Source organism: Microtus oregoni, unplaced genomic scaffold (assembly GCF_018167655.1).
Source record: "Microtus oregoni isolate MIOR12 unplaced genomic scaffold, Mior012 000003F_ref0000135, whole genome shotgun sequence".
In the NCBI taxonomy this organism is placed as follows: domain Eukaryota; kingdom Metazoa; phylum Chordata; class Mammalia; order Rodentia; family Cricetidae; genus Microtus; species Microtus oregoni.
This window is the reverse complement of record NW_024543062.1, coordinates 12,797,760-12,821,008: the sequence shown is the minus strand read 5'-3', so window position 1 is coordinate 12,821,008 and position 23,249 is coordinate 12,797,760. Positions and strand designations below refer to the sequence as shown.

The 23,249-nt window shown below is 44.5% G+C and overlaps 1 protein-coding gene across 1 annotated transcript in view; it reads right to left on the bottom strand.

The window, feature by feature from the left end:
* The window catches only part of Galnt17 (polypeptide N-acetylgalactosaminyltransferase 17), a 431,486-nt gene that overhangs the window by 248,361 nt on the left and 159,876 nt on the right, over window positions 1-23,249 (bottom strand). Inside the window, exon 2 of the mRNA XM_041648500.1 lies at window positions 17,357-17,540. Within this exon, the coding sequence (XP_041504434.1) occupies window positions 17,357-17,540 (184 nt within the window). The remainder of the gene's footprint in view (window positions 1-17,356; window positions 17,541-23,249) is intronic.

Here is a 23,249-nt window from a genome sequence, read left to right as displayed (position 1 = left end):
AGCTAGCTTAGCCTACTTGGTCCATTCCAGGACAATGAGAGATTCTGCTTCAAAACAAAAAGCTGCTGAACAGCATGCTGAGGAATGACAAAGGCACCCAAGCTTGTCCTGTGGCTCCCATTTGCGCACACATACATGATCCCTATGTGGAGGAATGAACTTAACTTTTGAAAGTTGTCCTCTACTGCCACAAGTGTGTAATAACATGTGTGTGCCAAATCCTACACACACACACACACACACACACTCACACACAGAGAGAGAGAGAGAGAGAGAGAACAAAGAAATGTTTGTTTTTTAAGCAATAATGATAAATTACTGGTCCATAAATTCAACACATTACACAGGTATAAAACAAAACAAACAAACAAAAAACAGCTCCCCCCAAACTACAGCACTGTGATAAAATATAGATTCCTTAAAACCTCAAATGTAAGCAGAAAAATAATCACAGACTACCAGTAATTGTTCATTCCCCTACTCCCTCCTGTCACCTTTCACAGAGAAAGGACAGATGGGGAAACCATGTATGGGACAAAGAAGGAATCTAGCAAGAAGCCAGGATGGATCATAAATAAATAAATGAATGAATGAATGAATGAATAGAAAGTCTAGTTCAGGTGTGACAATGTGAAAAAAATGGAGTTCCCTGGTATGTCAAGTACCTGCAGCAATGATGGCCTGCAAGTGAGCGAGCATTAGAGGCACTGGACTGAGAGAGGATCAGATGACAGAAAAGGCAGCCTTTGGACACATAGTAGGAATGGAAAAACAAATAAAGGGGAACCTGAGTGAATCCTAAATAGCCACACAGACCCAACATCAAGTATCAGTACTCTTCTTCCTCCACAAACACACAAATACACCCACTAACGAAATCACACTAAGGCCTGAGGTCAACAGGTTATCTTTGAATCATGTAAATGACCTAAATCCACCAAAGCAATAGAGGGGACTAGTGAGACAGCCAGATTAAAGGTGCTTGGCAACAAGACTGATGACCTGAGTTCAATCCTCAGCTGTTCCTATGTGCAGAGTGGGGCTACGTACGTCATGGACCAGCCAGGGCTGATGTAAAACTTCTTCAGAGTCAGTGGTATAAATGAGACGGTGCAAGTAAAAATCTCCCATGCTCGTGAAACCACTTGAGAGCTACAGACAGCCTGGTACCAGTCTTAACTGTCCCTTGACACAACCTAGAGTACCTTTGAAAGAGAGTCTTACTGAGCAGTTACCTAAATCAAGCTGGCATATCTGTGGAGGACTGTCTGCATTATTAATTGATATAGAAAGACCAGCCCATTGTAGGTGGCAACATTCCCTAGGTAAGTGGTCCTGATACTCTATAAGAAAGGAGAAAGCCAGCTGAGGTGAGGCAAGCAAGGATGCCTGCTCTCATTCTTCGTTCCCTGCTGTTGACAAGAAAAGGGTGATGCTTTACATTAACTTAAACTTCCCACAATAACTGTAATTGTGAGCTGAAAGAAACCATTTCTTTCCTAATTAGGGTATTTCATCACAGCAACAGAAATGAGGCTAGAACAAGCTATTTTGTTTAACCAGGGGTCAAGCCTGCAGCAAAAGCGCTACCCCTGCAAACATATCACATTATGTTATCATCACTGGAGAAATCCCTAAGGCATAATAACTTTAGGACATCTCCTCGACACGATTTTGAATTTATGTATTCAGCTGAATGACTTACACTCTCGGTAATGAGACGATGCTCGGAACAGGACGGGTTCAGTCACAGAGTCTTCTTTTGCTTTCCTCTGATTCACCGTGTAAGACTATTTTTATGCAGATGAGGTTAGGATGACATTAAACATTTTCTCCTGATTTTCCAAGAACAAATATGTTCTCTCCATATGCCCTGATCTTTTATTTCCCCCCTGTGTTCATCTTCAAAGCCCCGTTGGCTGATCAGGTTTTTTTATTTCTCTAAATTAACTAAAAGAACATGCCATCTGCAGTGTAAAGTGCCTGCTTCTCCATGTGTGTCACACTAATGGTGTTCACATGAATGCATGAATTTAGTCCATCTCTCCTGTTCTTGCAGAAGCCCACCTTATTGTCCAGTCGGACTCCGATGCAGATCTCATCTTTTCCACAGCACTCCATGGTTTTCTCTCGCTGTCACATTGAGGAATCTCCACGGTACTTGCAGATCATAAAGACTGGAGGTCTCTATACATAAAATGTCTGTCATGCTGGCAGACACTGGGGCCTATTGATTATTCTCTAGGTAGAGAAAGGTATTGACCCTGTTGGCTTTCATTGTCATTTTGACACAGCCTCCAGTCATCTGAAAGGAACGTCTAGATTGAGGAATTGCCTAGATCAGATTGGTCCGTGGCCTTGTGTGTGGGATTTGTCTTGGTGACTGACTAATATGGGAGGACTCATCCCACTGTGGGTGGCACCATTCCCTAGCCATATAGTCCTGAGCTGCATTAAAAAAGAAAAAAAAATTTAGCTAAGTCTGAGCCTTATCAGACAGCCAGAAAGCAGTGTTCCTCCGTGGTTTCTGCCCCTCAGATCCCTTCTTCAAGTTCCTGTCAGGACTTCCTTCCATGACGACCTATGACCTGAAAGTGGAAGGCAAGTAAATTCCTCCTTTCCCTGAGCTGCCTTTGACCATGGTGTTTGCCACAGCAACAGAAAGGAAACTAGGAGATACATGGTTGAGGGAGAGTCCTTCACCTAGCTCCTTACTGAGCAGATCATTACTCTTTTAGGTAGGTGCAGGGAGGTAAACACATGATAGCTAATTTAGGATCAAGTCCCCCCCCACAGAGCTTAACACTACAACGAGACACTAAGAACCCCCACCCACCCCCCCGAATCACCAGTTATGGGCTCCACTGTTGAACTCCCCAGGAACCCATCAGGAGAAAACTTTAGGATTGAATACCCTCTCACAGTGGCAAATCCATCTTTTGAGTATGTTTCCTGAGCAGGACCTGAACAAACATCTCCTGGTACCACACAGGGCACCAATGACAGACCAAACGAAAAATTCTACCAAAGCACAAGAATGAGTTTTCTGAAGTTATTTATGGGAGCATGGATGAAGAGTTACTTACAAAAGCACACATAATTCACAGGTGCCTTTGTGACTGTAAAACCCACTCAAGAAGGGGTGATGACTCGCAAAAGCTGCATCCCTGGAGCTCCTTGCAAGCAGGGTGGATGAAGGGAGATTCTCCTCTCCTCCGCAGTCTTCAATGGATACAAAGTTGTAAGTTTCAGAAACTTCCTGAGACTAGCAAATTGTTAACTTTCTGAATCTTGATGAGTCTCCCTCCAGGACATAAGGTAAAAATTGCTACACAACAGCCTGCGATGTTGCCATCAAGTACTAAAGGTCTACAGACACAAGGATAGCCACTATTTTCAATTCCAGCATCAGTTAGAAGTCAGCTGAAAAATAGATTGACTATCCTAGCTCTGCGGTAAGGCTACATGTTAGGTGCATGAGGTTGGACCAGCAGAGAGGGATGAAAGTTCACTTTTCCTTTTGCATTCGCTCAAGATCCCAGCTCATGGAGCTGCGCCACTCAACTTTAGGGGGGACATTTCCTCCCCAGCTAAACCTTTCTAGAACGAGACATTCCCAAGGATGTGTTGCTTGGCTATTCTAAATCCCGTTGACAATGAAGATTACAAATCATAGACCTCTTGGCTAAATGAATTCCACTGTAAAACATTTCCTACACCTAGTATTATTGCAAATTTCTTTCCAGAGCTAAGTAAAAATTATCATGCCCTGTAAATAGTTTAAACTTTATCATACAACATACTACATATACTACACATAACTCATTTAACTACATATAACTCATCAGATTTCACATGCAGCCCTTTTGGTATTAAGATGCCAGCTAGATGACATAAAGGAGATCAACACAAAAAAATTAAAGCAGTGGAATATACACACACAGGAAGGGAGAGAGGGATGGAGGGAGAGGGATCAGACAGAAACAGACACACAAAGAGAGAGAGAGATACACAGATGCACACATACACACACACACACACACACACACAGAGAGAGAGAGAGAGAGAGAGAGAGAGAGAGAGAGAGAGAGAGAGAGACAGACAGACAGTCTGAGACATAGAAATAAAGAGATTCTGCAAAGGGCTCATACTTTCTTCCCTACCTGGCAATACCAGTGTGAGTAGAAGATTCCATGTTGCAGGCATGGAAGGTTAGGAAAACCAGTGTGATTAGAAGGTTCCATTCCGCAGATGGGGGAGGTGAGGGTAGGCATGGCATCTTTAGAGAGAATGCATGATGGGGAAGGCAGCATTCACAAGCTGTGAGCATAGTCTCACACAGCACACAGGCAGGCATGGGTCAGGGCTCCACTGTACCTATGTTACCTAAGTCAGGCTTCTGAACCTCTCCAAGCCCCCCTGGCCTCATTTATAAAAGAGAGATGGGAACAGCTACTTCAGAGAGTGGTTAAATTAAAATGAGATCAATAAAACATGCAGCACAGTGACAAAAACATAAAAGGCAGTCAATAAAAGGGAATAATTATCGTGCTCAGTGAATCAGACAGGCTCCTGAGCCTGGACCTATTTATTATTTCAACCAGCGAGTATTTATTGGACAGCTTCCCTCTGGGTGAGCGTCTTTGAAACAGAAAGTCGCACCTAGGATGCTTCACTTTCTGTAAGTCACTTTGAAGCCATGTGAAAACCAGGGATTGGGGCATAGATCAATGGTGGAGTACCTTCATAGAGTTTTCTAGAATCCCCCCAGTGAAGGGCTGGGGGTGTGACTCAGTGGTAGAGCACCTGCCTAGAATCCCCCAATACTCAAATAGAAAGAGAGAGAGAGAGAGAGAGAGAGAGAGAGAGAGAGAGCGCAAAGGGAAACTAACCAAGGTATACCAATCATCAGAGATATGATTCAGATAGAAAGGGTCTGGTCATGTGACCAATGATCATGCATGTTCTTTGTTCTTTCATGGGAGGAAAATCTGGAAAGTCTCATCCCATTGAAACATAGCATCGCAATCCACATAGGCCCAGAGAAGCCACTGAAAATACCTGGTCAATAGAGGTTGTCAGCTCAACCAGCTCTAGAATCACCATAGAAACAAGCCATTGGGCATGCCTATGAGTGAGTGTCTAGATGGTATTAACTGAAGTGGAAATACTCACTCTTAGTGTATAGTGTATAGGATCCATGAGTTGGGATCCCTGGATGAATAGAAAGGAGACAGTGAGCTGAGCACCAGCATCCATCTCTCTCTGCCTTCCAACTATGGACGCTCTGTGATCAGGCCTCTCACATTCCTGTGTCTTAGCCTTCCCTGCCATGACATGCTGTCTCTTTAAACTACAAGCCAGCATAAACCCTTCTTCCTTGAATTGTATTTGTCAGGTGTTTGTCACACTAAGGAGACAAGCCACTTTTGCCAGTATGACTGCATCCCCCCATGCTCGATCCAGACCCGACCTGCATGCACCCAAGCTCAGCATGATGGCATCCCACAGATGCCTCACACACGCGTGCATAGAAGAGACATTGCTGCGATATGATTGGCTAGAACCAGGGTCGGTGAGAGGGATAAAAAGACAAGGACCCTTTCTTGGTGAATCAAAACGAATGCCAAAGACCCCTGACATGTGGATTTATTAAACAGGAGGCCAGAGGAGAAACTGGCGAAAACAACAGCAGGAGTTGCTTACCAATAACACACACTGTCTGAGCAGGGAGGTGTGGTATTAAAGCCTGCACAGGAGTCGCAGTAATAGCTCTAATAAGCAGACAGACTTCCCTTCACCAAGGTGGTCTCTCTCCCAGATTATGGGACAACCGATCACCCAGATAACAAACACAGCATCACCTGAATGGTACATCACGACAAGGGATAGGATCCAGGAGTTAGAAAGCTTTGGCTGGATGCTGGAGCCATCAACCTCACTCATACACACTGGCAAACAGTAAACGAAGCTGGACAGATGTACATCACGTGGTCATCTCAAGGAAATTGTAACCATGGAAATCCGTGGTCAAGCACGAATCTCTACGAAATATGAACCATGGGAGGATCCTTACTCCCAATTAGGAAAATCACTTCCACTGTACATCCCCAAGCTTGAACCATCACACGAGGGGATGATGGTTCAGTGTTGCGGCGCCTGCTTTTTCACATGGGAAACCCGCATTTCAATCCGCAGTACCACAAATGCAAATTCACTGTTCGAGAAACTGCTACATGCACCTCCCATTCATATCCAGTTAGCTGCTGCCTTTTGCTGATTCCGTGGAAGTCTCTTCCTCTTCCTCTTCCTCCTCCTCCATATCTTTTAGCTTTGGGGATGGAACCCAGAGCTGTGCACATGCCGTACAACTCGAAGATTAAGTCCTGGCCCATCACTGGGGGATTCTAGGTAGGTGCTCTATTGCTGAGTCACACTCCAAACCCTGTTTTCCTTTTATTTTGAGACAATGTTTTACTATTTTCCCCACATGTCCCAGGACTCACTTTGTAAGTCTGGCAGTCCTTGAGGTTTCTACCCGTCTGTTTCAGCTCCTGAGTGGCTGGGATGGACTGGCCTGCAGCACCAGGCCGAGCTGACTACCCACCAAACTGTCAAAAATATACGCTGGAGAGAAGATGATCTCTTCAATGAGCGTCACTGTGCACGTGCAGAAGAATGAAGTTAGAGCCTCCTCTCTTATCGCATACAAAAAATATCCATGAAAATCAATCAACAGCCTCATTGTAAAACACACATCTACTGAAAGAAAATGTAGGAGAGGGATGGGAAGATGGTTCAGTAGTCAAGAGCACTTGCTGTTCTTGCAGAGGACCAAGACATGGAAGCAGTGGAGCTATCCGTTATCATGAGTAGATAAAGACAATGTAATATATCTACATGGTGGAGTAGTATGCATCCAGAGAGAAAATCAAATTCCCTTAATGGTTACAGCAGGCATGGAAGTGGAAAATAGCATGTCAAGAGAAATAAGCCAGATTCAGGAAGGCAAATACTACATGTTCTCAATTATACATGGGTGTGGCCTCATCAAATAGGGAGGGCGAAAGTACTTAATAAAGAGGCTGGGGAAAGGTGCTAAGGCGTATGACCCGCGTTAGTTCAATCTCCAGGACCTATATGAGGATTGTGAAGAGAACCAGCACCCACAAGTCATTCTCTGGCTTTCACACACGTGCCATGAGGCAAATGTGTGCACACAGTCAGTGAATAAATGAATGAAATAACCAAACGAAAACGTCAGTCAAGTGGGCTAAAGAGGTGGCTTGCTGGATTGCTGCATAAGTCTGAAGACCTGAGTTCAAATCCTCAGATATCATATAAAGCTGGGTTTAAGAGTGTAGTTCAGAGATGGCGCACACACCTAGAATCCCCCAGTGTGCGGCTAGGCGTGTGGTTCAGGATTAGATATCAGTACCTGTCAGTGATCCCAGTGTACCTAAGGCAAGATGGGAGCTAAGATGGGAATCCCCAGAAGCTCCGAGGCCAGCTAATCAGGAGAAAAGTGAGAGACTTCACCTCAAGCAAGGTGGAGACTGAGGATCAAGACTTGAGGTTGTCCTTTGATCATGCACATGCGCGTGAGCATGTGCATGCACACACACACACATACCTGTGTGTGTGCACATATCCATTGGTTAAATCCCCAGCAATAGACAGACACACACACACGCATGCATACACCTGTGTGTGTGCACACATATCCATGGGTTAAATCCTGAGCAATAAAGAGAGAGAGAGACAGACAGAGAGAGAGAAACAGAGAGACAGAGAGACAGAGAGAGAGAGAGACACACACACACACAGAGCCTTAAAGAATGCCACTACAAGTGCTGGCAATGCAGCTCCTTGGCAGAACACTTGCCAGCATGTGTGAGGCCCTGGGTTCCAGTCCTACCTCCACACAATACAGAATTACTGGTTTGCTGCAGCACAATAGCCAGAAGCAGTGGCTTGTTACACATCTCATGGAGAGCCAGCAAACAGGAGTCTGGGGAATCCCATCGAGACATGCGCAACGTTTAATGAGTCTGAAATCCCAACTACCCCGATTTGATCATCACGTATACATGCATCTAATTACCACCCCACACTCCATAAACACACAACGATTATTGTGTTGAATACAGAATTAAATAAGTAAGATACAATGGGAAAAATAAAGGTCATTTCTGCAGGGCTCTTTTGCTCCCAGGATCCCTCAGTCTCTTATCTTTGTCTTTCTGGACCTAGCCCAAAGCACTTTAAACAGCCCACATACCTGCCTTCCCACCATCTTTGATGTCCTACAGACCTAGCTATGGTTTGCTCCTCTGTGACAACCAGAGGACATCAGTCATGCAACCATTTTTAATAATTTATTTTAAAACAAAAAAAATGGAAAAGGAAAATAAGAGATATGGGCCAAATATAACCACTTGTATGAAAAAAAAAAGAAAGAAAAGCAATGCATTCTTCCCCCACAAGGAGGGAAAGGGGACTGCTTGCAGAATTACTCTGAAAAGGCCACTTAATAAATAAATAAATAAATAAATAAATACAGACATTTGGAACAAAAGCTCCCAAACCTGTGTCATATTCTACAATAAATTCTGTGTGGATGGAGGGTGATTTGTAAGACAATCAGAGACGACTGAGCCAGAATGGAATATTTATAAGCCTTGGGAGGGATGCTATCTTCCTCAGCTTTAAAGCACTTGGGAAATGAAAAAATGCAAAGATTGACAGTTCCAGATTCAGACGAATTTAAAGTGCCTGTCCACGCCATAGGAAGAGATCTGTAGAATTCAAATAAAGAGGGAAAAAAGGAAACACGTTCCGGAAGGAGATTTGACAAGCAAGGGGTTAATTTTGCGACTACCCTCGATATAGTTCATATGTATTAGGAAAACGGTTTTCTCAAGTGCAGTTAGAATGAAGACAACTGGAGTTCTGCTTAAAACTCTAATAAAATCCATCTACTTTAATCCGCTCCCCAAACACGATCCTTGGGAGAGTTCTGAGGGGACTTAACACAGCACACCACCACTGGGAGACCACTTCCTTAGAAAAGAGAAGATGTCGGAATCCCAGGCAGTTCTCTCTCCTGCGCCCCAGGATTCATTTTTGGAGAAGCTTATTCCAGAAAGAGCCCCTTGCCACTCTTTGATAGGGGGACTAATTTGCAGACAACACAGGTTAATTTGGTCACTTTTTGTGTGGCACTCAGAACTTGCAAAGGGTGACTTTATCTTGTATAGCCTGGGGCAATTCTCCGAATCACCCCAAATTCCACTTTCAGATTTATCCCACAAAGAGTTTCCAAAAATAAAAAAGAGAACATGGGATAGTACTATTCAATAAATTTTTAAACCTCCCTCACTGTATCTAATTGCCTTGCACATCATATTCATCTTTACTTTTAATTGCAGTGATTAATTTATGTGTGTGTGTAAGTCAGGGGACAGCTTGCAGGGGCTGGTTCTCTCCTTCCGTTAGGTGGCTTGCAGGAATGAAACTCAAGTCACTGGGCTTAGGCGCAAGTGACTTTACTACATGCACCATCTTGCCAGCCCACATATCATATTGATACATACTGCACTTCTATTATAGTTTCATGGAATTCTGCAGACATATTTTGACTTAGTAGAACTTTAATTTTATTAAAACAGAGCACAGACTATTTCATATCACTTCTGTATTCCCTGTTTTTCCGAACAACAATGACTCAGGTGCCATTTCTTGTTTTTGATTGTTTGCTATTACTTTATTTAACAAAAAAAAACCTCTGTGTGTGCACACGTGTGTGCACACGTGTGTGTAAAGTGTGCATGCACAGATGGAGAACAGAGATCCATGTTGAGTGTCTTCTGTGAGTTCCCACCTTACTATTGAAGACAGGGTCTCTCCCTGGATCCAGAATTCAGCAAATGTCTCAACTGGTTAGTCAGCAAAATCCTGAGGGCTCTCTGTTCCCACTCCCTCGACGGTACGGTGACAGGTGCGTGCCTCCATTCCCAGATCTGGGTGCGTGCTGGGGATCTGAATTGTGTTTACCCACTGAGCCCTCTCCCCAGCCCTGGCTTTACTTTGTTTCTCTGGTGTGCAGGGTCTTACATCAATCTGACACAAACTAGAGCTACTTGGAAAGAGGAAACCTTTAATTGAGAAAGGGTCCCCACCAGATTGGCCTATAGCCACGTCTGTGGTGCACGCTCTGGATTGATGATTGATGTGGGAGGGCCCAGCTCATTGTGGGTGGTGTCACCCCTGGTCTGGCTCTGCTATAAGAAAATAGGCTGAGCAAGCCATGCAAGCAAGCCAGTAAGCAGCATTCCTCCATGGTTTCTTCTGTAATTGTTGGCTGTTAAGTGTCTCGATAAGACGCAATAACAGATATAGAATAATAAGAAAGCCTACCGTAACTCCCACCTTGGCTTCCCTCAGTGACAGATGTTGATCTGGGCTTCTAAGTTGAATAAACACTCTTCACACATGTGACTTTCAGTCAGAGTGTTCCTTAACAACAACAAACGTGAAACGAGAACACCCAGCAACAAGTCTGTTACCCCCTCCACATGCACCCGACCTCACTCCATTTCCTTCTATTTCAAACCCAAAGAGTTTACTTTCTGCTGCCTAGTGGAATCCGACTTCGTATTGGCTTGCTGGTCTGCAAGCAACCACAACCGCAGTGAACTCGTGTGCACAACAGCCAACTCCTGTCCACATGACAGCATTTTACAACACTTCTCCCCCATCCTCCGGCTCTTACATTCCTTACCCCCTTCCGCCACGTTCCCTAGGCCTTGGATGATGGGTGATACAGGTGGGCAGAACTACATTTTACCCCCTCTCCATTTTTCCCAGCTTCTTTTACCGCTACTTATCCAAATGATTTCCTCGGTGCTATTTTCCAACCCTTCGCAGACTTGCCTATTTTTGCTCAATTTTAAACTTATGGGATTTATTTTGATTACGGTTATTTCTGTAGCAGAAATGTTCTCATTTCGTAAACAAAGCAGCCTGTGATCCCTAGGAGTCAATTATAGTTTTAAAGCCTTGAGTCTCTTCGCTTCCTCCAAATGCCATTTGTTATTATTGTTAAGGCTTCTCCCCCTCCCCCCATTGTTGCTGTTTGTTTATTTGTTGATAATGGACTCTTTGAAAGGATGTCTGGGGCGTTTATCTCTCTTGTCTCAGAGTAAGTGTGCTAGGACTGGGGAGATGATTTAGTCAGTGCCGTGCTTTTCGTGCAAGCTTGAGGACCTGAGTCTGGTTCTAAGGACCCACACAGGAACTCAGGTGCAGTGGACACACCTGTAATGGGACACTGAGGAAGTGGAGACAGACAAGAGGCTCCCTGGGGCTTGCTAGCTAGTCAGCCTATAGAGGTGAGCTGTGGTCCCAGGAACAGATCCTGCCTCAAATAAACAAGCGGAAAACCCCTGAGGAACCAGACTTGAGGTTGACCTGCATCATCCGCAAATACAAACACACACACACACACACACACACACACACACACACACGTACACATCACAAACAAAAAATGAGCAATGCAGTATAAAGATGAAGTTTAACAACAGGTTGAGTCACCCCTTCTGTCATCCATTGGCCTCTTCCTTAAGTCGGCTTCATTTCTGCCAAGTGGATTCCATAACTTTAACACACAGAAGTGTGAGAGCCTGGAAAGATCACAAGGCTGGAAAGTGTCTACACTGAGTATATTCTTTTTTGTTTGCTAGTTTGTTGGTTTGTTTTTTTGAGACAGAGTTTCTCTGTGCAATAGCCCTGGCTGTCTTGGAAGTAGCTCTGTAGATCAGGCTGCTCCTGAACTCACAGATTATCTGCCTGCCTCTGCCTCCTGAGTGCTGGGATTATAGGTGTGCGTCACCACCACCCAGCTATTGAGTATATTCTGATGTAGGCTACCTCTATAAAATAGAGTTTGGAGGTCAAAGGACAGGAACAGGTTCTGGCTATGCACATGTGAAGGCAGGTGTCCTGGATAGTTTTAATTGTCACCTTGACAGAGCCTAGAGCCCTAGGAGAGGAAAGCCTCAATTGAGAGATCACCCAGATCAGACTGGCTTGTGGGGGGAGGCAGTCTGTGGGAGGATTGTTTTAATTAGTCACTGATATAGGTAGGAGAGCCCAGCCCACTGTGGGCAGCACCATTCCTAGACAGGTGGTCTTGGGTTGTATCTAAAAGAGTATGAACATGCCAATAATCAAGCATGTAATGTTCCTCATGGTTTCTGTTTTGAGCTTTTCCCTTGGATTTCTACCCTGACTTCCTTAGATGATAAATTGTGACTTGAAAGTGTAAAATGAAATAAACCATTTCTTCCCGGCTGATTTTGGTCAGAATGGTTGATCATAGCAACAGAAAAGAAACTAGAACAACAGAAAATACGGACCTGACTACAATCCTCCCATTCCTACCCACATCCAGTCAAAAGAAAAACCTGGGTGGTAGTACATGGCTTTTCTTCCAGAAATCATATGACCATCCTGTCTTCCTTTGGAAGTAGAGACAATACTTGGCCTGGTAGCTATGACAACAGCTTGAGCAAAAACACAGTGATCGATGATAGATAGCTAGGTCTGTGGTAGTAGTAATGAAGTTAGCACTTCCTAACAGAAGTAGGGAGTGGAGGCTTTTGAGACCATCATCAGGGATCCTGGCCATTGTTCTTCCTGGCTCACCACCAGCTGCGAGGGATGCTAGACTATCTCGGAAGTGGAAGATGAAGGTGTGTCTCCATGGTACAGCATCTATTGAGGTTGCCATCTGTTATGAGATGGGCTTTGGTGGAACAGCCGCTCTGGGGTCATTCATGGCCCTGTAAGTCGCCTGTCACCTGTGCTCTGAAATTACACCCAAAAAAACTCATCAGTTGACCAAGTTGGAGTTCAGTGGAATCATTAGTCTGGTGTCATAGACCTACGTAGGATGGGGAGACATTGTTCATATCATGTCTCTCCTGGAAAGCGATTGCAACAGTGGGTCTCTGATGATCTGATCAGGTTGTATTCTTCTGCTCTAACAGTCTGGTGAGTGGTAGTTTTAACTATCAACTTGACAATGTAGAATCAACCACCTTAGGAGATAATCTATTGAGGGACTGCTTATATCAGGTTGGCATGTGTGTGAGAGTCTTGATTGTTAATTGAGGTGGGAGGCCCCACCCTGAATATGAGGGGCAGTACTTTTTGGGCTGGACTCTGGGTGTATAAAAGTAGCTGAGAACCACCATGAAGCAAATAAGCTAGCTAGAATGATTTTTTGTTGTTGTTCTTGACTATGAATGTGACATGACTAGTTGCTTGAGTCCCTGTCTTAAATCCTCTGAAATGATGCACTGTGCCTTGGAATTATAAGCCAAAAAAACCTTCTTCCTTAAATTGCTTTTTGCAAGGGTATTTATCACAGCCATAGAACTAAAACTAAAGCAAACTTAAATGTGTCTCACGTGAAAAGTTAGGTCTCGGTTTCTCTATCTATCTGCTAACTACCATTTATCCATCCTCTTTCCATCTTCCAAAGTCCTGTATGTGTTTGCTGGGTGATGCCACCAATTGTCTTAGGGTTTCTATCATTGTGAAGAGACACCACGATGATGACAACACTTATAAAGGAAAACATTTAATTGTGGTGACTCGCAATTGTGTTTTAGAGGTTCAATCAATTATCATCATGGCAAGGAGACTGGTAAGGCGCAGGCAGAAGTGACTTTGGAGTTGTAGCTGAGAGTCCTACATTTTGCAGGCAACAGGAAGTTGACTGAGACACTGGGTTGTATCCCAGCCACAGGAAACCTCAAATGATTCCACCTCCACAATGATTCCCTTCCTTCAACAAGGCCATTCCCACTCCATTAAAAACCATACCTCCTAATAGTGACACTCCCTACAGGGGCCAATTACATTCAAATTGCCACACCAATGGTCTTACATAGTTTTCCCTTTCTGTGCTCTGAGCCTCTTTCCCATTGTTTCAGCTGCTTCAGGAGGAACCAGAAGTGAATGTGATTTCACTCCACCAAGCTAGACCACTCGGAGATGCTGAGACTTTCTACTGCAGAGAACCACATCCAAAGTTTGCTTGCTGTCCTCCTGGTCTGGTCCATTCTTATCCTACTCTCCTCTTTAGATGTTTCATCCCACATATCCTTCAAGCTTTCCTTAGCTTGGGGATATCACCTCAAGCAAGATATGCTCAGACCCTCCCTCCACTCCCTGTGTGTACAGTTGCCATGGCTACTGTAGGCTACTGTTCTCCAGGAATGGCATGCGTGTTGCTCCCTTGAATTCTCCCTGCAAGAGACTGGTGTTAGATGGGATGGATTAATGTTCCATCATTGGGGGGAGAGGCTCACAAGGTCCCACTCCTCCCTGAGGATCTATTGGTAGTTAATGGTTGCTGGGGAAGGGAGGCATTTTCTTTGATAGTATTGCTATTGGAGGCTACCCATGCTCCTGTAAATAACATCAAGTAATCTCATTGTGCACCGAGCACTGATGGTCTGACATTAGTGCCTGGGATGGTTAATCTCTACTGCCATCTTGATGAGATTCCAAATGACTATAGAAAACAATTTTCATGACTTGTCTGCAAAGGATTTTCTAGACAGAGTTAAGTGGGGTGGAAAGACATAGCCTGAATGTGGGTGGGGCCATCTCATGAATTGGGTTTCCATACTGAATAAGAAGGAGAAAGTGAGGTGAGCATCAATATTCATCTTTCTGTAGTGAAGGGAAGCAGGCCTGCTTTTCATCCCTCCTGGCTCCCACACGGCTAGTTTACACCTAAAATAACAACACACAAACTGTATTCATTTAAACACTGCCTAGTCCATTAGTTTAAGCCTCTTATTGGCTATTTCTCACATCTTGCTTAACCCATTTCTAATAATCTGTGTAGCACCACGAAGTGGTGGCTTACCAGGGAAGATTCAGCATGTCTGACCTGGTGGTTGGCTTCCATGGCGTCTGACCAACTAGCTCCCCCTCACTACATCTCTGTCTCTCTCTGTGTCTCTGTCTCTCTCTCTCTCCCTTTCTCTCCCCCCTTCTGTTCCATGTGACCAGCTGCCTCACACTCCTGCCACCATGCTTTCCCCATGATGATGATCTATACCCTTGAACTGTGAGACAAAATGAATTCTTTCTCCCCTAAACATCTTCTTATTAGACATTTTGCCACAGCAACAAGAAAAGCCTTCATATCTCGAGAGAACAGACATTTGTCAAGCTCCCCACAAAATGTCGTACCACAGGGTCTCATACCACATGGGTCACCTTGCACTGGAATGACGGCCTTGCTTGCCTGTTTCCCTCCCCAGACAAGAAGTCAGTCAACTAAGACTATGTCCCTTGCAAGATTGCATCTCCATGGTGCCGCCAGTCACTGGGTGCATCATAGATACTCATCGACATCTGTTCGGTTGAGCCATTTCTAATACACCACATGCTGGAGGCCTTTCCAGGCTCATCAGAGAGTGAAACACGGGGCCGTGTTTATTTGCCAACATGGAAATAAGAAAGGCTAATCAGAAAGCACCAGGAAGTGAAAACCGCCAGATGTTTTCTGAGAACACAAGTCCAGGAAGACAAAATAGCATGCAAAGGGGGTGATGTATATTTTTTCCCAGTGATTCAAAATGAATGTGCGCTTATTAGGCGGAGAGAGAGGGAGAGAGAGATTTAACGGGTTTCTCGGCTAATGCTGTAATTTTAAATCCATTTAAGATAATTTTCTTTATCTTGAATTTATTTTTCTCAGTAACCAGGATACTTAACTGATTTGCACAAAACCCATTTGAAAAAAAAAGAAATAATCTACCGCAAGCGAGGGCACATTCTAAATGGGAATAAAAAGGAGACATTGAAAATCTAAAGAAAATGGAGATTTGAGAAACCAGAGTGAGCTCTTACATAGTAAATAGAGACTTTTGAAGCTCTAGTTCGATGGGGGAGGGTGTCAAGCCCACCCTTAGTGGAGGAGCTATTGGAATTTGGTGGCTGCTAAGGGTGGGAGAGTCACCATCCTTTGGGTATATGAACTTGTAGGTTACCTGTGCCCCAGTGGCTGTCTCTACACCCACATGCTTTTGGGGCTGGAGAGATAATTGCTGTGAAAGCATGAGGATCCACATTTGATCCCCAGGACCCATGAAAGTGCCAAGACTGGCAGCATGCTCTTACAACCCCTGGGAAGACAGAGGCAGGAGTCTGGGGCTCACTGGCCAGTCAGCTAACCCAGATGAATCAGAAGCTTCATATTCAGTAAGAGACCCTGTCTCAAAAACTAAGGTGGAGAGAGGTAGGAGAGGATAGTTGTCATCTACCTCTGTCTTCCACATCTTCATGCACATGTTTGCCCGTACACCCCCTACACACATATGTGTACAAATATACAAACATAAATATACAAACATTTACACGTGCGCTTGTGTTATGATATCAAATCAAAAAGACAAAACTGATACATCACTCATAATCTATAGAAAACAGACTCAATGGTAATATTTTAGTGTTATCATGTATTAGTATGTGATAGTATATAATATTATCAATATGCTAGGCATACTGACTCATGTCTGTAAACCCATCATCTGGTGTGGGGGGGAGATGAGGCAGGAGGATTGATTATGAGTTTGAGACTGACTTGGGCTACATAGTAAGTTCTAGCTAGCTTGAGCTACATGCAGTAAGACAGTGTCTTGAAAACCAACAAATACAAAATATAAAATTCAACAGACAGAGGATAGACAGGTATAGGTAGACAGACAGATAGACAGATAGATGATGGATAGAGAAAGGATAATAGACATCAAAACATCAACAATTACCACGCTTAGGTAAGGATACCATGGTGGTATTTTAAATTTAAGAATTTTTATATTGAGTATCTTTCTATATTTTTTATGACTTTTATAACAGTTGTACTCTTTCTATTTTGAGATGGAATCATGTAGCCCAGACTGGTTTCAAACTAACTACGTAGCCCAGGCCGGCCTCCTACCTCAGTCCTGAGTTCCTGATACTCCTGGCTCCACTTGTCCAGTGCTGGATTCAGGGGTTGTGCCACCACTCCTGAAGTGTCTGTGATGGAACCCAGGGCTTCATTCCAGAACTCATAGGAGGCAAGTACGATATCATTTGAGCCACATCACCAGCCCTTAACTTTTTATTTAGCCAGTATTTCCTAAGCAACAAGAGCCCTTGATTGATTATAGAAGAGAGAGTTCAAAACAGAAGATCCCTGTGTGGTTACAAATAGATGAGAAAGTATCACAGATCAAGACAAAGCTAGCCAGCCCCTTGCCAGGGCTCAGCTGGAACTTACTTAGTTGGACGATAATCTGGAATAGACCTATCCAAGGAGATCTTTTCGCTGAGGTAGGAATTGTAGCCGTACTTCTCATGAGGTCCTTTGGCTTTTTCTTCTTCCGAGGGGGAAAGGGTGGCAGGAAGGCCTCCTTTGCCCCGCCCACCATACCCTTCGATGAGTCCCAGTGATTTGGATAACCCTACAAAGAAGGAGGACAAAGAGTTACTCTAAAACACCTCCTCTAGATACATCATGTGTCCTCCGATAGAGCTTCAATTAAGATTTTAACATATCTTAGCACATAAAAAATTATGACCTCAGTTTACACAGTCTGTATATATGCTTGGAGGGTATGTATGCAGAGGTAGGGTCTGCTGTAGCCCGGGCTGACTTTGAGCGCACTATGTAACTGAGGATGACCTTGAACTTCCAATCTTCTGCCTCCACACCTCCTGTGTCCTGGCATTACAGGGCTGTACCTCAAGTATCCAGTTCATGTGGTAGTGGGGATATTTCAACGAAGAGAGAGGCCCAGGCTATGCCAAGCTCTGGGGTTCACATCTGAATATTTACTGGGAGCCTCATGCTTTTTTTGGAGAGAGAGACTACTGAGATTTGTAGAAATAAAAACCAAGAGGAAGCCAAGAAATGGAAAGAATATGGGACCTTATCTGTGCCCATCTCCCCTTTCTCTTTGGGACAGTCACAGCCAGATTAGGTCTGCAGGAAGGAGAAGGTTCCAGGAACCTAACACATTTAATAAATATCAGGGAACCACCAGGCAGCCAGTGGATGGGTTCAGTGTGTGTGGGTGGGGGGGGGATGAAAATTGCTGCAGTTGAACCTGGAAAAAAAAACAGGTTAATTTCACCATGAGCTAAAAGCACAAGCTAGGTCTTGACGTGACTCTTTGCCTAATGGCTTTATTTAACTTCCATCTCCGTGGCAAAGGGAAACACAAAGTGCTTGAGAACAAATTGCAAAGAAGAGAAAAAATACCAGGAAGTATGATAACCAACAATACACAAGGAAGGAGCCCTCCATGGCAACCGCCTCTGAGCAGCTGCAGCCCCCAGGATGATGGTAGGTCCCTATCCATTGTCGTAGAATCCCATAAAGACCATGACGAGTAAGCATAGATGGCAGAGCTCTGAGAGGTTGAATTACTTAGCTAGGAAAATGTGTGTTTATGGCTCTCATTGGTTGTAAATATACGAGCCACTTATACACACACATGCACACACTCTGGAGCCCCGGGAATTGAATCAGGACCTCTGACACACAACTTTTTTTTATCACTGAATCACATACTCAGTCTCTTTCTGGAGGATTCTAGGCAGGCACTATACTGCTGGTTTAGGTCTCTAGTCCTTCACCAGCTGATGCCACACAACCGCTTGCCCACTGAGCCACATCCCCAGCCCTTCATTTCCACGACGGACAGCACGAATATAGATCACTTTAGTTTTAAAAGTAGGCAGCTACTGATCTCAAGTGGACCCAAACTTCACAGGAAAACATCCTCGGGCAAGTCAAAGCCAATGATTCTTCTTGGGCCGTGTGGGATTCAACATCACAAACCACCAGGGTGCACCGTCTATTCCAGGCATCGCTGCAAACGGGAATGCATTCATGCAATGTCAAAATCAAAGCAGCGTGGCTCAGCCCAGGGCAGCACTGTGCGGCCTGTGAATAGATCCTATGGTTCTCATACTTGGGCTCTCAGCTCCTAGCCCCCATCCCAGCAGACACCTCAACAACTGAGAGCTTCCCTTCTTGCCTATGTCCTCCTCATCAGTCTCACACTCCACTTTGATGCGGACAGAAGACCCAGACATCATCATCTTCGCCATGCTCAAACAGCTGCCTTAGTCAAACCCAAGCACTTAGGTTTGAGTTTAAGATCCTGTGGTGCCAAGGCAAGGCAGTGCCCGCAAGGCAGTGCACACAAGGCAGTGCCCGCAAGGCAGTGCCTGCAAGGCAGTGCACACAAGGCAGTGCCCGCAAGGCAGTGCACGTAAGGCAGTGCACCCAAGGCAGTGCACACAAGGCAGTGCACACAAGGCAGTGCCCGCAAGGCAGTGCCCGCAAGGCAGTGCACGTAAGGCAGTGCACACAAGGCAGTGCACACAAGGCAGTGCACACAAGGCAGTGCCCGCAAAGCAGTGCACACAAGGCAGTGCACACAAGGCAGTGCACACAAGGCAGTGCACACAAGGCAGTGCACACAAGGCAGTGCACACGAGGCAGTGCCCGCAAGGCAGTGCCCGCAAGGCAGTGCACACAAGGCAGTGCACACAAGGCAGTGCCCGCAAGGCAGTGCACACAAGGCAGTGCCCGCAAGGCAGTGCTCACAAGGCAGTGCACGCAAGGCAGTGCACACAAGGCAGTGCACGTAAGGCAGTGCACACAAGGCAGTGCCCGCAAGGCAGTGCTCACAAGGCAGTGCACACAAGGCAGTGCACACAAGGCAGTGCCCGCAAGGCAGTGCACGTAAGGCAGTGCACACAAGGCAGTGCCCGCAAGGCAGTGCTCACAAGGCAGTGCACACAAGGCAGTGCACACAAGGCAGTGCACACAAGGCAGTGCACACAAGGCAGTGCACATGAGGCAGTGCACACGAGGCAGTGCACGTAAGGCAATGCACAAAAGGCAGTGCACACAAGGCAGTGCCCGCAAGGCAGTGCACACAAGGCAGTGCACACAAGGCAGTGCTCACAAGGCAGTGCACACAAGGCAGTGCCCGCAAGGCAGTGCCCGCAAGGCAGTGCCCGCAAGGCAGTGCCCGCAAGGCAGTGCACGCAAGGCAGTGCCCGCAAGGCAGTGCACAAGTGCCATCCCATCACTCAGGACGTGGAGATAGGAGGAGCATGACTTCAGTTTCCTGGCTCAGAAAAATAAATAAATGAATAAAATAAGTCACTAGGGACAGAGCAATACTAGAGGAATGGAAAAGAACTGAGCAATTCTTCAACATGCCAAACACAGTGATCATAAGACTAAGGGGCTTACTCCTGGGTGTACATCAAAGCAAAATAAGTATGTATATTCACACAAAACTCAAACCAATGGCTCATAGCTGGTTACTCAAGTGTAAGCGAATTGTAACGTTGGCATACAGTGGAGTACTAGGCAAAAAAAGAATAAAGTGTCCATGCGTGGTGGTTTATATTATTACCTATAGTAGATAAATAGGGAGACAGAGATCCCTGTCTAGATGAATACATCTATATATGATTTATAGATAGATGGTAGATATGAAAGATGATAAATAGATAGATGATGTAATAGATAATAGAAGATAGATAGATAGATAGATAGATAGATAGATAGATAGATAGATAGATAGATGTTGGACATATAGACATATGTTGGATAGATAGATGATAGATGATAGCTATGACAGACAATAGCTAAATAGGCAGATAGGTTATGATGGCGTATGATTGATACGTAGATGATAAGCAACAGAAAAATAGAAGTGAGATAATAGATAAGTAGATAGATATGTGATTGACAGGTAGATAAATAACATAGATATATTAATACAGATACATGATCAACAGGAGATTAGGTAGCTATGTAGATATATAGATAGATTGATGATAGAGCTGTTCTATATATACACATGTGCATACACAGATATGTGTATGTAAATATGTGTATATACATATAATTATATATTCATACACACACATATATATATACATATATATAAGAAGGAAGGCAGGCTCCTTGGGTGCAGCAGAGCCACATGGTCTCCTGAGAGCTGGGATCGCAGGACACTTCCAATAGCTGAATACTGCAGATCTATAAAACACCCTCACAAAGCCATAAACACACAGCTTGTGAAAAACAGCCATTCTGTTCCTAACAAGACAAAATGTAAGGGTGCACATAAAAACTTTCCAGCGAAACAAAGAAACAATCAATAAAATGATTTTAAATTGTGTAAAATGCAGAGCCACGCTTGTAAGAAAGGGAAACTCCTGAATGAGTTAAAAAGAAAATGGATATAATATTACCTAAGCAAACAAGAAATCCAAACTCTAGAAATGACAGAGACATCTCGCTGCCTGGACAGTCACCCAAAGTTCTTTTGTACCGTTGGGGCATCCATCTTCAACCTTCAGGCCCATAGTATCCAGCAGACATTTTCATCAAGCAGGAAATTCCAAAGACAGTTCAGTCACTTTCTGCTGTGTCCTGCAGAATGTCTCGCAGACTCTTTCATGAGTCAGGAACCCCGAAAGACCATCTGAATGGATAGGTAGTTATAGTTTTCCATTGTTATGATAAAAAATAAAATAGATATAAATATTGTAACTGTAATTCTTGCTTGATAACTGTTTTGTTATATGTAATTTTGCTATGTTAAAGTTAAAGCCTTCCTTTTTTTGTTTAAACAGAAAAAGGGGAAGTGATGTGGGAGTGTCATATATCAATCTGTTGATTTCATTGGTTAAGCAACAAAGAAACTGCTTGGCTGGCCCTCATAGGTTAAAACATAGGTAGGCGGAGTAAACAGAACAGAATTCTGGGAGAAAGAAGCTGAGTCAGTGAGTCGCCATGATTCTCCCACTCCAGGCAGACGCAGGTTAAGATCATTCCTGGTAAGCCAGCTCGTGGGCTACACAGATTATAAGAAATGGGCTAGTCCAGGTGCGAGAGTTAGCCGAGAAGAGGCTAGATAGAAATGGGCCAAGCGGTGTTTAAAAGAAAAAAAAAAGAAAATGGAGACAGTCTGTCGAGAAAGGAAAGATGAGTTAATCATTGACTAAATATTGATATATGGGGTGGGGGGACTCCAAATTCCCTGTAGAAATAAAACTGAAACAGATGTATCTGTAAAAATCAGGATTTCATTAGAGTGTACTTAGAAAGGAAGCATGGATTGCTGCTATTATTATTATTATTGCTATTATCATTATCATTATTACTATAGTAAAAGAACTGGGCAGGCATCTGGCTCAATTATAGAATACTTGTCTATAATCTGTCAGTTCGGGACTGGTGGTATATCTTAGTGGTAGAGCCCCTGCCTAGAATCCCCCAGTGAGGGGCTGGGGTGTGATTCAGTGGTAGAGCACCTGCCTAGAATCCCCCAGTGAGGGCCTGGGATGTGGCTCAGTGGTAGAGCACCTGCCTAGAATCCCCCAGTGAGGGGCTGGGGTGTGGCTCAGTGGTAGAGCACCTGCCTAGAATCCCCCAGTGAGGGGCTGGTGTGTGGCTCAGTGGTAGAGCATCTGCCTAGAATCCCCCAGTGAGGAGCTGGGGTGTGACTCAGTGGTAGAGCACCTGCCTAGAATCCCCCAGTGAGGGGCTGGCGTGTGGCTCAGTGGTAGAGCATCTGCCTAGAATTGCCCAAAGAGGCTGGGGGCATGGCCAGTTGGTAAAGTATCAGCTACAAATTCCTCAGTGAGGGGCTGGGCATGTAGCTTAATGGTAGAGCACCTGCCTAGAATTCCTCAGAGAAGGAATGGGGGCACAACTCACTGACTAGACAGGCTAGCCAAACTGGTATACTTTAGGCCCCAGTAAGAGACCTTGTCTCTAAAATCAAGGTTCATAGCACCTCAATAATGATGATCAAGGCTGACCTCTGCCATTCACATACAACCACATGTACATGAACATGCACACAGACATATACATGCAAAATAACAGAAATAAAATTAAGAATACATGTCCATTCAATTAAGGAAATGCGGGGAATTTGGTTCCTAATGCAATGCTCCTCCCCACTGGGGCATGATTTCTTCCCAGGATGAAACACTCTCACTTAGCAAACTCTCTCTCTCTCTCTCTCTCTCTCTCTCTCTCTCTCTCTCTCACACACACACACACACACACACACACACACACACACACACACAAAAGCAACACCATGCCACTCAGCACAATGTGA